The 14,137-nt window shown below is 56.5% G+C and overlaps 1 protein-coding gene across 3 annotated transcripts in view; it reads left to right on the top strand.

Annotated features, from left to right (window-relative positions):
* Positions 1–14,137, top strand: part of B3GNT7 (UDP-GlcNAc:betaGal beta-1,3-N-acetylglucosaminyltransferase 7) — a 30,595-nt gene that overhangs the window by 11,355 nt on the left and 5,103 nt on the right. The window contains exon 2 of one of the 3 annotated variants that reach the window (XM_064457512.1): positions 2,777–2,910. The exons of 1 other annotated variant lie outside the window; for it this stretch is intronic. Coding sequence is in view for 1 of the 2 variants with exons in the window: in XM_064457511.1 (XP_064313581.1) it covers positions 11,049–11,059 (11 nt within the window). In the remaining variant the exon portion in view is untranslated. Of the gene's footprint in view, positions 1–2,776; positions 2,911–10,922; positions 11,060–14,137 lie in introns of those variants that run through there. One more of the 3 variants, XM_064457511.1, reaches the window with a different exon arrangement.

Here is a 14,137-nt window from a genome sequence, read left to right as displayed (position 1 = left end):
GAGCAGCACTTGCTCTCTGCTCTGGGATGCCTCACCCCCATGGGCTGTGCTTACTGCTGCGATGTGAGGAGGCTGGCGACGAGTGCTGTCCTTCCCCTGCGCTGAGGCTGTGGGACCACTGCCACTGGTCGCAGGGCTTTCTGTGGTTGCTGGTGGCTGGCAGTGGTGTCCACACACTGGCAGCTTGACCTCAGGGCCAGGAGTGCGGCTTCAGGGTGACCTTTCCAAGGTTAAGCACAGCTTGCAAAACCCTCACCCCTCCCGCTGGACTTATAAAATGCAACTTAGTTTGTTGTGGCAGTTTCACTGGAGATGGGAACTGAAGAGGGACTTTGATACCGAAACCTGGCAAACACCCAGAGGGGAGGGTGGCTGCAATGCACTTCTCAGCCCTGCAGACACCGCATTCCTCCCATCAAGATTTTGAAATTTTCTCTCTGGCCCTACTGCTGGCTTGTGCAAACAAGGCTGGCCCCTGGGCATCATCCTTCTGCTGTCCCCTCCAAGGAGAGATGCCTAGGCAAGAGCAGAGGCTCATCAGAGGGTCAGTAGCAAACCCCAGGTGGGGATTCTCCTCTGAGCCTGGCTGTCTGCCTCGTGTTGTTTTTGACAGGTCTCTAGGGTTTTTTTTCCCCTTTCTCTTAGCTGTGTTCCCTAGGCTGGACCGGGATTTGATGCGGGTCCATGTGCTCTGCAGGTATAAATAAGCGCAGCTTTGGCAATGTCGGTGACCCTGCAATGCTGTCTGGGGTGTGAGGGTCAGCTCCTTCATTTTGCTGAGAACTGCAATGACGATGACACACACATTTCTGTGTCTGCAGCAGTGGAGTTTGTGACTGTTTTTTCAGGTAATTTGGGTATTTTAGCAAACTAAACAGAAAATCACAGGCGAAAAGGGCAGTGAGAGGCAGGAAGGAATGAGGCAGAAGATACCTGTGCAGCCTCATGCACAGTGGCTTCCCTGGGTTTGTGCATGTCCCTGCTGTGTCACCCATGTTCACAAGAGTTTATCCTTCTCTTTGTGTTCCTTGGGCTATGTACCCCTTGCTGGAGAGGCTGTGACAGCTGACAAGCCCAGGTGTTAGGCTGTGGCAGGTGGGTAAGGCTCTTTTCAGAGTACATCTGAGCCCCACCCTCTCCCAAAACACCATGCGTGGACTTTCCCAGGCTCCAGCACTTCACCCCAGGCCATGAGACAGTAGTCCCCTGGGGGGCAACGAGTCCCCTTGCACAAGAAGGACCTGGTGCAGCGCAGGGGATGGTGTTGTCCCACAGGCAGTGTGCCTCCAGCCCACTCGCTGTGCAGCCCTGGCTGCAAGGAACTCCTTCTGTAAGTGGGTTTTCCAGCAGCTCCTCCACTGGAGGATTTTGCAACATTTCCAGGCAAAGGGATAGTTTACACAGCAGTGCTCCCCCCGCTGCCAGCCAGGAGCTGGGGAGCACAGGAGCCCCTTCTCTGTCCCCATCCCTACACAGCAGACAGAGCCTCATTTGGTGAAGGCAGAAGGGAGGAAAAAACACCTAGCAGGTTTTGTCTGTCAGAGCCATGAACAGTCCCGTTAGGAACTTGTGATCCTTTTCTTCTTTTCAAATACATGTATTTAGTTTTTTTTAGACTGCTGGCCGTTGCTCAAAGGTACCCAGGCTGCAAGTCTGTCCCAGCCGGTCGACCTCTTGCTTGCGCCTCATCCTGGCCCAGATCACGCTGGGAAGGGCTTTGGCTTCTCAGCCATGAAAGCTGCTCTCTCTCTCTTAGCAAGGGCATGGATGTCTCCCCTTGGCCAGGAGCCTGTGCCGGCAGTGGGCGCTGGGGGCGGGGGCTCGGCACGCCGGCGCTGGGAAGACTGGGGCAGTGTTTGGGGCTAACGGCTGCTGAAAGGGTTCAGTGTGTGCCGAGCGTGAGTCACCCGGGCTGGAGGGCAGCTGGGAGCCAGAGGAGAGCCGCTACAGGAGGGGCCAACGCCCCATGAAAAGGCGGCGAAATTAATATCATTAGCATGGAGTGGAGACAGAAGGGCCCAAGGAAAGAGGGAAGCTGGGTGGTGGTGTTTCCAGGGGTGGAGGGATTTGAGGGACTCTTGCGTTTCACCTGGGTGCATTTGTGGGATTAGGGATGGGAACAGGGAGGGGGCAGTGGAGGTTGGGTCCATCTGTGCCCCAGGTACATCACTTAACCTTCACGTGGCTCTGGGTGTCAACCAAACGAAGCCTGGGCCAGACCTGGAAGAGCCCTGGAAAGCTTTGTGGGATCTTCAAGACAGGGAGCTGCCTTGTGTCACCTTTTGGTGCCACCTGAGTGCTGGCTTGCAGGGCTGGTGCTCCATCCCAGCTGGTGCAAAACAGCCTTGGTGTCACTGGTTTTCTTTGGCTGTAGCTCAGGTGCAGTTTGGCTGCGTGCTTCCAGATCTGGCCTATACGCACCCAGGAGGCTGCCAGGCTGTGCCAGCCCCTTACGCATCCTCAGCATCATCTCCCTGGTCCCCAGGGATGTCACCTGCTGTGGCAGGCCCAGGAGGTGGCTTGTCCCCTCCTGGAGCAGGGGTCATTGCTGGTGGCTCAGTGCTGGCCCCTAAAGTGAGCTTGGCTTCTTGGGGACATGCCAGCTAGGACCTTTGCATCTGTCTGCAAGATAAGAACAAAGGAGGGTTTGCTAGTTTACCTTGAACACAAACATATATGGGAAGCTCTAGGTCAATCTCAGAAGCAAACAGCCCTGCTCACATGGGTGCCAGCACCTGACATGTTTGAGGGTTAGCTGTGTCCTACTGTATTCCAGAAGCATCATGTGCTCATGTGAAACACCAGTGGATGTGCCAGAGGAGAGAAAAGGCCCCTTGGGGTTCAGCTTGCCCTCATCCTCAAGCCCACGGCTGCTGGGGACAGCAGGAGGCTGGGACCAACGCAGAGAAGGTGTGTGCAGAAAGCACTCCAGTGGTGGTTGATCAGGAGATGCATCATGCACAGATATGCTTTGTTATGGGGTTTTAGTTGACTGAACTGCAAAGGAGTTCATCTTTGCTGAAAAGTCACATGAAGACGTTTCCCTCTAGCACAGCCCAAGAGCGCTAGGGGTCACCAGCTGAGCAAATGGGGAGGGTGGCTGACGGCCCTGGGTATCCCAGCCACATTCCTGTGCCTCCAGACCTACAGAAAACCACTCCAGAGGCTGGAATAATCTTATTGGCTTACTGGTTGCCATCCCAGGGCCAGTTCTTCCACCAGACCTCTGGTTCATTGATCTGTGGGGCCCCACAGCTGAACTGCATGGCCAGGTGCCATGCATTAGCACCACGAGCTGCTGGTGCCAGGAAGCGCCCCAGCCACCTCGCCCTGAGGACCAATGGGCTTTCCATCCTACTCTTTCCATGCTGCCCAGCTCTCCATCCTTCCACACATCTGCCTAACACTGGGCAGATCTTCCAAGCTTTGGCCCCATAGGAGCAACCTCTTAGGGTGGTGCTTTTCTGTCCTGTTTTCACCAGTGGCAGCAGTAGGATGGAGAACTAAAACATTACTGGGAGCACAGTGTGATGACACAAATTGGCTGGAAGGACCCATGAGAGCCATCAGTTTTTCCCTCCACCCTGTGGCAGGATCTGATTTCCCACGGTGAGGCAGGGCTCAACCCAACAGAGGTGTCTGGAGCCTTCCCAGCCCAAGATGCTAGAAACGTCAGAGCCGCGGCAGCATGGCAGAACCGTCAGCCCAATGGGTGGCACGGGCCTGTAGCTGTGCTTGCTGTGAATCACAGAAGGAGCTGGATCCATGCATGAAGTCACTGACCATCTCAGCCCACAGCATGACTTCACCGTCGGGTGAACATCCCACCATGGAAACCAAACCTCAGGAATGCAGCTGGGTGTGCCGGCTCTCTTCTCTCCCGAGGGCTGTCGCATGGCTAAACTACTCCCAGGCTCGCAAATTGCTGTTGCCACCTCTCCCACCATCTCCCTGAGCTGGGCTGGGGAGCAATGGCCATGCAGGGGTTATCCCTTGCGCCAGGCGGGTGCCTGCCCCGGGGTGGCACCATGGGTGTGGGTGCTGCCCTCCCTTCTTGTGCATGCAGAAGCAACAAGCTTTGCCGTGGCCTTAATCCAGTAGACCTAGCCAAGGCAGGGAAAATTCATAGCTGCATGCCCTCTTTCTCCCTCACTCCATCTATTGCTGGAGATCGACCCACCAGTGGCTGTAGCAGAGCCCAGGTTTTGGCACAGGCAATGAGCAGCAGCAGAGCAATGATTAACGGTGAGCAGAGTGGCAGGGCCAGGGATGTCTGAGTCGCCTCTGCCTCTCTCCTAAACGGATTTGGCCAAAAAAGGCTAACGTGAGCGTTTCTGCGTCTGCCGGCTCAGGAGGGGGCCTGGCCAGAGCTCGGGGTCTCAGCAGGCATGTGCTGCACCAGGGCTGTATGTTTTTCCACTTGGGCTGGAGAGGGGCTGTGGGCAGGCAGCCGCCAGACTCAGGTGACTCCTGAGCCACCCTTTCCATCTGACTCATGAGAGATGTCGTGAGTGCTCTCCTGCTGGATGGAAAACACGGCGCCTTGCAACTCAGTGGCTTCTGGGTCTGTTCCAGGCCCCCAGGCAGCAGGGCTTCCCAGGGCTGTGAGTGCAGCATGCCAGCCCCCTGAGCCCAGCCCTTCTCAGGCTGGAGCTGGGAGAGCGGCTTCTGTGGGCTGATGCCCTACCAGGGATTTGCCTTCAGCCTGTGCCTGTGGCCAGCCTTGCAGGACAGTAAGGCTGAGCAGGACGGGTCCATGATCCCTGCAGCGGGCAGGACTGACGGCTTCAGCGCTGCATGACATTGCTTTCCCAAGCCTCCAACCTGGGATCTTCTCCCTCCTGGGTCCCTCTCCTCCACCTTTGCTCTTTGGGATTGTCCAGGATGTAAATGGTCCCCTCCAGCAGCAGGATGGGTCCTTGCCTTCCCCTCCCAGACCCAAGTGCACCAACATCCTCCTCCTCCTTTTCTGTGTCTGGGCAGCATGAATGTGTCTCCCTTCTCAACCCCATGTTCGCATCTCTCTTGGTTATTTCCACCCTGCCATCCCCACGGGCTTTTTGTCTCTGGTGCCTGGATGCCATCTTGCCACGGGTTCACAGGACAACCTCAGACCTTGGGGCTTTCTGCATGAGGCTGAACTGAGTGACTAGAGGGGGGAAACTGAGGCACGCTGGGGTAAGCACTTCTTGCAGGGGTATGCTGGGCTGGGAGAGGCAAGCCAGGGCCTCTGGCTCACTGTGTCCAACCACAAGGCTATTTGCATCACACCACAGTGGCAACCCCACAAGCCATCTGCTCCCTCCATGCCTGCTGCCAGAGCCACAGCATCGGGCTCCCCCTGCTCCTTTGGGAAGGGAAATGTTTTCTCTTTCCCCTCCCTTCCCTGCTTGCCAGCGTGAGTCCGGTTTCCCCTGCATGCTGCCGCCAAGCGCCTCTGGAACTGCTGGAAAATGCATAAAAGGCCTGGGCAAGGCTGCTGCAAGGGTTACTCGCAGTCACAGCTGGATTCAGCTGCTGATTTAAAGCAACAGCACAGCTACAGCGGGCTCCCCAGGGTGTCCCAGGGGCACAAATCCCCCAGGGAGAGGAGGCAGCATCCCTGCTGAGCCGCAGCCCTGAAGCTGGAGGGGGGTCCTTTCGCTGGAGAAACTGAGGAAGGAGCAGCCCAAGGAGGCAAACTCTTGGGCGGATCCAGCACAAGGGGTTTGCTCCCCCTGGCTGGCTGAGCCCTTTCCAGTGCCCTGCTCCTGCAGCTCCTGGCACAAAGGCTGGGGCAGTGCTTCCCTGATGGCCCTGGCTTGTGTCCCACCTGGGGACAGAGCTGGAACAGCATTGCCTCCACTGACACCGTGACACCACTCTGTCCCCTGCCTTTTCATGAGCCTGTGGCATGCAGGTCTCACCCCATCCTCCTATTCCTCAACATTGTGGCTGTGGGGTCTGTGTGCCCCCGCTGAGCGCTGTGCTTTTGCGGCGTGGCCCAGAGGCAGATTGGTGCTGCAGGGGGCAACAGTGGCTTCGGGACAACTGAGCGGGGCGGGGGGTGGTCATCATCCTACCATTATCCTGCAAAGCAACTTCCCCTCCTCCCCCATTTTTGAAAGAATACGAATCCCAGGGGATTCATTACAAGCAGGGAAGTGGGCATTGCTTTTGGCCATGACTCGAGGTGTTTCTGCAGCCTCTGGTGTTTCAGTGTGAGCTGCCAAGGCCAATGGAGTGGGAGGGAGAGCCTGGCTTTAGGAAGGCAGAAACCTCCTCCCGCCTCTGCCCAGGAGCCAGAGTGGCCTCTGGCAGAGGAGCTGGGGTGGAAATGGCCGTGGGGCCTGGGGTTGATGTGTAAAATAACGCCCCCACCTCCCACACTCCTGGTCTGGTTTACGGCCCTGTTAACAGATGGGCAAGCAGATGAAGCTTTCTGAGGGGACGGCTGTCTTCCCTGGCATCCCACGTCAGATCCCTCTGGTATGTGACATCTGCCCCAGCTTCCACGCTGGTGGTGTTCACTCAGCAATTATCCAGGGTAATAATTAATCCTAACCAGCCTAGGGGACTTTATCTGAACAAGGGCTGGGACTGAGGCAGTGCCAGTCCCTGGTCATAGCCCTGAGCACCTCACGTGGGAGCAGTGGTGACAGGTGAACCTCCCAGGGTTACCTATACCTGCCGGCACACCCCAAGAGCATCATGAAAAGTGCTGAGGAAACAAATGTGGAATGAGAAAGGGACATTCCCTGTCCTATCACATCCAGGATGTTTGCCTGCAAGTGCAAATGCGTGCAAATTCCTGACGTGGCAGTGAAAGACTGGCTCAGCTAAACAAATAGAGATTTTTTTGGTGGAATGCCTCAGCCTCCCTCCCACTATGGACTACATCGCAGGTGAGCACCTTTAACAAAGACAAACCTGAATGTGTGATCACACCGTGGTGCTGGTCTCTGGTCAGGGTGAGCCGCTGGTCCTGCTCCAGGCGCTCAGAGGTTTGGGGAGGAAAGGGCTGGTTTGGGTGTCCCCGCAGGTCATGGGACAACGGGACCTTGCCTTGTGTGGGAAACCCAGCCCAGGGACCGCGGCACTGGCATGAGCAGCCAGGAGGTGTGAGAGTTGCCAGGAGAAGAGATGAGACTTTTTTCTGTGTACGTATAATTTGCTAGAATTGAAAGAAATCAGAAAGCAACACAAAAAAACCCATAGCAAAGAAACCAGGGCAGCCTTTCTCAGTGAAACAAAACCCAGACCATCAGTGGGAAAACATTGGCTGGGTCAACCTGCCACAAGCCAGTCTTCTGGGATTACATAAACTTCTTAAAAAAAGCTCACTTCTTTCGTTGTACTTATTTTTTCTTATAAAATATTTTAATTCAGGACTACTTTGAAATGGAAAGAGGCTTCTTGAAACAGAAAAAGCATTGTGGTTTGCTTTGAGAACATCTAAATGAGCCACTTCGGCATCGCCCCAGTCCTTGCCCTTTCCTTTTGTCCCAGATGATGCCCCATAGCCCTGTTATATGCCAGCTCCAAAGCCTGTGGTGACAGGTCCCCTGGCTCCATCTCCAGTGCTGACACCAGGAGGGATGCTCACGTTGGAGCTGAATGTGTGGCACTGGTACCAGCTGTCTCCAAATGGGTCCCAGGAGCTGGCAGCCTCAGAGGTGGTTGCTGTTGGGAGGAAGCCAATGTCACCCTGGCCGTGAAAAGTGTGTCACCCGGGAAGGTCCATGCATTACCTTCCCCTTCTGCCTCTCCATACAGTGCAACAATACTGTGCCTGAGTGTTACTTCTTGCAAGTCTCCTGCCAGCTTTGATGGGACCCCAGTGGCTCAGTATACCTTGAAATGTCACAGGCATCATGCAAGGTAAAGGAGCTCAGCTTTCCCATGCCCAAGCAGTGCCCGCCACTCAAGAGCCCTTCTCCAGACACCCACAGCTCTGCCAATGGTGCTAAACAGGCACTTGGTGCTTCCAAATTTCAGCCTAAAGACTTAGACCTAAGAAATAAGGGTGCTAAAATAAAGGATTGGCAGGGCGATGGATCCAGCTGCTTTGCTGAAGTCAGGGGCACCAGGAAGAGCAGGGATCTGCTGGTGGCTGGGTCTGCTCATGGCAAAGTGATGCTGCCCTCAGCTCTGGTTTTGGACAAACAAAAAATTTCAGGTTTCGCGCTCAGCAGAGGGTTGTGGCTGCTCATGTAAAACCTGTTCTCACCAGAGACTAAAAGAGGCAAGGAAAAGATTTGTGGAAGAGGACTTTAAAAAAAAAAACCACTTTCAGTTTGGTTTTAGCCTTCCTGCCGCATTTCTGCTTTCCCAGGATGAATCTAGACAGTGTGAAAACTTGAGTTTGTCCTAAAAAATGTAAAAAATGCTACTTCACCTTAAGAGTCAGCCTTGAAACAGGAGGTGCTGGTGCCAGGGGCACCTAGGACAGTGTCTCTGTCACTAGTAGCCCCAGACCTGACATGATTTGAGTATTTAATGAACATCAGAAGTAAAGCTTTGCACAGCCATCCTGCCCCAGGTCTGCAATGCTCTCATGCAGCAGGATGTGCATCTCTCCTGCCTGGGGGGTGGTGGGAGGAAGGTCTGCCTGCATGGACAGGGTTATTTGAGCTGAAATCCTGCACAGCAGCACTGGAGCATCTGAGAAGTCCATGTGCTGTGGCCCTGCTTCTTTCCTGCACAGAAGCAGCAGTCGGAGAGGCGGGAGCCTGGAAGCATGGCTGGCAGACCTCCTTGCCACAGGCTGCCAGGAGCCCTCCTTGCCCTAGAGCAGTGCCACTTCGATGACAGGGCAGCACAGCCCTTGGGCACGCTGCACTGCAGCTGGCCCTGGGCTTGCTGGCCCAGAGAGCCCTGGCAGCATATTGCACACACACAGCACCTGCGCGTCCCCTGTGGCTGCAGCAGCCACTCCAGGGCTGTGTTTTGGGTTTTACTCCGGCTCCCCATGGCAGGGGTGCTGCTGTCCCCATTTCCCTCATGGTCCCAGGGCACACTGCAAGGAGGAGATGGTGGCTGGGGCTTTGCTGTTTGCATCCCTTTGTGTCTGTTTGTGAAGGGGGGTCTCCAGTGGTTCCCCCTCCACCATGAGACCCTCTGTGCAGAGTGGGGTGAATTCCCAGCCATGGGCTGGCATTCACCCACCGTCCTGCTGCTACAGGGATGAGATTAGTCATTCTCACATCCCACTCCAGTCAAACTGATGCTCAGTGTGGATCTTTAAAGTACCCCTGACACCCTTTCTCTGTGCATCTCAGCCATGATTTTCTTGGGCCATGAGTTCAGCAGACACAGACTTTCCTGTGTGCAGTGGGAACAGACTAAAAAGAAATCAGAGAAGTTGTGTAGGGACCTTCGGTGGTGATAAGTCTGTGGGTTACTGCAGAGCTGGTGCAGCCTGTTTGGGCAACGTATCCTGGGAATTGTTCACAGCCCCCAGGATGTGGAGCTGCAGGGCATCTGCTGAGCTGCTGTGGTGGGAAAGCGATAAGCTGCGATAAGGAGAGAAAAGCGAGTCTGGAGGACGCAATACAGTTCTCCTCCCCAGCCTGAGCTGGACTTGGGGGCTCCTTGGAGCAGGGCCAAATGCTGCTTGAGTAGCAGAGGTTGCAAGGGTCCCACTGCATGTCCAGTCTTGGAACAGAAGTCTTTCCTGCGGCAAGCACAGTGTGTCCAGGGCGTTGTGAGTGGTGTGGGAGACCCTGAGCCTCAGCACTCGTGCACAATGCAGAGGGGCTGTGGGGAAAGGGACAGGGCTATCTCTGCTGGGCAGGAAAGGAAATATCCCAAAGGATTTCCTGCAGGCTTCCCAGCCTGGATTTGTGGCTGATACAAGCAGCTGGTGGGGATGGTAGGATGACAAAAAGGAAGACATCAGAAATTATTGGGTCTGATTTTCATGGCTGAAAAAGACCCTCAACTGAAATGCTACATTTAAGAGGAAAGGAAGGTCTTAAATCTGCTTCTCAATGGGCAGTGGGCTGTCCCATGCTGATATGGCTGCAGCAGGTATGTTGCAGAAACACTGCTTCGAGACAGGGTTGAAGGAAGTTTGGAAGGATACCTTGCCTGCCTGTGGTTCTGGTGGAAATTTGACCTATGAGACAGGTCCTGGCATGTCGAGCAGGCACCCTCCTACTGCAGTAACTCTGCCCCTTGACTCCCTGCACCCCCAGGGGAGGTGTGGGTCCCAGGAGATGTGTGGGTCCTGGACAGAGCGTGGGTGCTTGGCGAGGTGGGAGTCCTGGGCAGAGTGTTGGTCCCTGACGGGGTGTGGAGCCTGAGTGCAATGTGGGTCCTGGCAGAAATGTGGGTCCCAGGAAAGGTGGGGGTCCTGGATAAGGTGTGGGTCCCAGGGGAACTGTGGCTCCACTGCTCTGGGGATCCCAAACCATGCTGTGCCCCCAAACACAGAGGCAAAGCTGGGATCTCAGCACCCCTGTGAGAAACTGGGGTTGGGCCCTGGCGCCCTTTTGAGGTTCATCCCAAAGTGACCTGCCCGTGTTGGGGGACAGAAGAGACCCACATTCCTTTTCCAGAGATCAAAACCCAGCTGCTAAAAGCACCTCTCCTTGTGAGCACTGGGATCCCCTTCCACAAATGGGATCCTTTGCAGTTAACGGCTATGGGGCAGGACTAACACACCTCAAAAAGGGCACTGTGTCCGGGGTGCAGAACAGCCTGAGGGGGCTGGGGTGGGCTCCCCCCCCCCCATTCTGCTGATGGGAGGGTGACCCGCCAGGAGCGTGCCGCGGGAAGGGTGCCCAGAGGGAGCTGTGGGGTATCACCCTTAAACCCCCGCGTCCCCTCCCCTACCAGCACTGGGGAGCTCTTTGCGGGCTGGGGAGGGGCGCAGGGGCAGGGCAAGAGTTAACCTACCTGCTCGTCTCTCTTGGCTCCACCTCGCAGAGGAGGGGAGGGAAAAGGGAAAAAGTAGGGGGGAAAAAAAAAACCACGAAGAGGAGGAGGAAGAGGGCAGAGAGAAGCGCCCGGACCACGGGCAGCCCCGGCCAGCAGCGGAGCGGCCGCCCCGTCCCACTCCCAGCATGTTCCAGTGGTGAGTGCCGGCCGGGGGGCGGGGAGCCCCAGCCCCGCTCCTGCCCCGCTCCAGCCCAGCCGGAGCCCCGGTGTCCCCTGCCCGCCGCTCCCGCCGCCCGGCACCGCCGTCCCGGCGCTGCGCCCTGCCCGGAGCCCAGGGGGCTGCGACGTGCCCTTTCCAACGGGTCCCTTCCGAGGGGCGCCCCGGTCCCCACCCCGCCGGCTCCCTTCCGAGGGATGCCCCGGGAGCGGCTGGCTGGGAGCGTGCAACCTGGGTGGGGAGGCTGTGGATGGGGAAGGGACAAAGGACGGCGACTGTCCCCTGTCCGTCTGTCCCCATCCCGGGAGCCAGGCTCCCCCGCCCCGGCTCTACAGAGAGCTCCCAGGTGGGGTCCTCCCCCGTCACCCCCGCGGCGAGGTACCCCGGGGGAGGCTTTCTGGGGTGTCCGCTCCCAGCGCAAACCTCGGCCCATCCCGGGGTAGCGGAGCTCCGGCCCGGCAGGAGCGGGGACAGGGGCATCGGGCAGGGATTAGGGGTCGGTGTCCCCCCTTCCCTGGGGATGCCTTTCCCAGCCCTTCCCGGCAAAGGGCTGGTTTGAGTGGGGAGGCCGGGGAGAGCGGGGCCGTGGTGTCAGCCAGACGTGCCCCGTGGGGTCCCTGCCCCACAGCACGGCCAGCCTGGGGGCAGGTGCCCACGGGGGGGAGAAAAACATACAGGGTTTCGCCTCTTGCCTCTTTCCCAGCCCTGTGTTTTTAGCGCCTTGTATTTAAACCAGATGTCTTTTGTAAGAAGGGGACGTGTCCCCGGACACCCAGGGACTGGGGACAACCGTTGTGAGCTGGGGCCCCACTTGGGACTCGCACCCAGTCGGCGCAGGCTGCTTTTGGAGGCATTTGGGTGCTTTCTGCCCAGCATCTGCTCCTAGACAAGATCCCTTCTCCCAAGCCCTTGGCACCGCCAACAGAAAGGGCTCTATACTGGCGGTGCCTCTGCCGGCTCAGTGACTGGGTCTAATTGAGGGGCCAGAAAAATCCAAATAAATAGATAGCCCTGTCCAATCAAAGAGGTTTTCATGCAGATCAAAAGTGGCTGTGTGCCTCCCCGGGGACAGGGAGCCCCAGTCTCCTGGGCCTCGCCTGCCCCACAGCATCACCACCTGAAAGGGAAACTGCCCACCTCTAATTTGGGGGTTTATATTTAACCGCTCAGGGCACAGCCAGTGGCGTGGCTGTCTCACAGGGAGGCTTTTCAGCTTTTCCTGGTGGAGAAAAGGGAAGAGGAGGAGCGGGTTGGGACCCTTTCAAAGCTCTCTCGATGGCACCGACACTGGCGGCTGGGGCAGTGGGTCCTGGCTGGCACCAGTGGGAGCCCAGCTGGGATGGGGCACAGGTCGCCACTGTCTCTGGGTTGCTGCTGTCCCCAGGCCCCGCAATGCCGGGTGCCCCAGGCTCCTGGAGATGCTGCTGGGGACAGGCTGGGTGTTGTGTCCCAGAGCAGGGTGCTGGGGCTCAGCAGGGTGGTTTCGCTGTGATGGCAGCGAACCCAAATCACCTTCCTCTCCCTTGTCTCCTGCAAAGCAGTGGTTCTTGGGGGTCTCCAGAGAGCAGGACCTGGTTTCCCCACTCTGAAGTACTTCCCATCTGAGGAGACCACAGAACAAAGTCTCGAGATCAGAAAGATGTGCACAATTGTTATGCTTTTGCCCCCCAAAATCCTTGGTTTGATGTGGCAGTTGCCTGAGGTTGTGGCTCAGGGTCCCCCCAATCCCCATCACCTTCCCGCCAGTGGAGGGACGTGGTTTCTGCAGGGCAGAAGATGGACTTGGGGCTCCTGGCTCCTGCTGGACCCAGTGGTGCCCCTGTGGTTTGCAGAGTCAGACCTATAGGAAAATCCCCAAATACAACTTTGTAACAAAGCAAAAAGTGTATGTTGTAGGGGGTGAGAGCTGGGAAACAGCGTCTGCTGAAGGGAGGAGCAGTAAGTTTCTGTGCTGTTCTGCAACACCTCACTGATATACCTAGATGTACCCATGCTACCCAAACCTCCACCTCTTACTAAAAGATGGAGCTCTCTCCTCACCCCCAGGACAGTATCTTCTGCCTGGGCTGAAATAAAAAGGAGTGACCCAAGGAGGTAACAGAGGTGAGTGGATCCATGCGGCTTCTGTCAATGGCAGGCAGAGCACGCCAAGGGTGGGATCCATCCATGCCAGTTAGAGACAGCCCTACCTGTGCAGTGTTTTAAAAATTTATTTTATCAGTAATTCCCTGCCCATGGTTTGTGGGGAACCTCTGGCCACCATTCAGGCTGGGTGTGTTATCATGGGTTGTCTGTGGGGTGGCGGGGAGTGCAAGGATGGGGTGGGATGGGATGGGATGGGGTGGCAGCAAGGCTGGAGTTACTATTTAGAGTGACCAGGTTTATTTCTGGTGCAGTGCCAGGTATTGATGAGAGGTTTTAAATATCACTTGGCTGTGCAGGGCTTAAACTTGCCACTGTATCAGACTGAAGGGTTTCTAAGAACACCCTCAGAGCTGTGTGGCCAGGGCTGGAGAGGGTTAAGGGAATGGTGAAGTCTAGTCTGATCAGAACTGCTCCCTCATCAGTCGCAGATGAGTGGCCACATATAAAACCAGACAGGGAATATCTATCCATTTACCCGTAATTACTTACTTCCACGCTGGCTCTCACAGTCCATGCTAGCAATCACAGTTTTCACACGTGATCACAGTTTTCCCATATAAAAGTGGGGCTGAAAAGTTCTTTGTCCTTGATGGTGAAGCCAGAGAGTAGCTCCCCCAGTTCCTGTTCGGGGCCCCTGCATTTCAGGGTGGCCAGAGTCCCCAAGTGCAGTGCTGTCCTCTGCCTCGGGGAGCCCGAGGGGCATTGGGGTGTCCCACCAAGCAGGTATGTTGGTGCAGCCTGTGCCCCAAAACCCCAGCAGCTTCCTGGTGGCACTGATCACAATCTGGCCCCCAGGGAGAGGAGAATTTCAAGGATTTTTTTTTTTTCAGGCGGTGTGGGAGGTGTGTGCTATCTGGAAATTACTTGGGTTAAATGTTTCAGGTTTCAACCCCAAGCTCCTTCTCTGGACTA

The sequence above is a fragment of the Phalacrocorax carbo genome, chromosome 7 (assembly GCF_963921805.1).
Source record: "Phalacrocorax carbo chromosome 7, bPhaCar2.1, whole genome shotgun sequence".
Lineage (NCBI taxonomy): Eukaryota > Metazoa > Chordata > Aves > Suliformes > Phalacrocoracidae > Phalacrocorax > Phalacrocorax carbo.
Note: the sequence above shows the minus strand (reverse complement) of the source record. Positions and strands in the feature narration are given on the sequence as shown.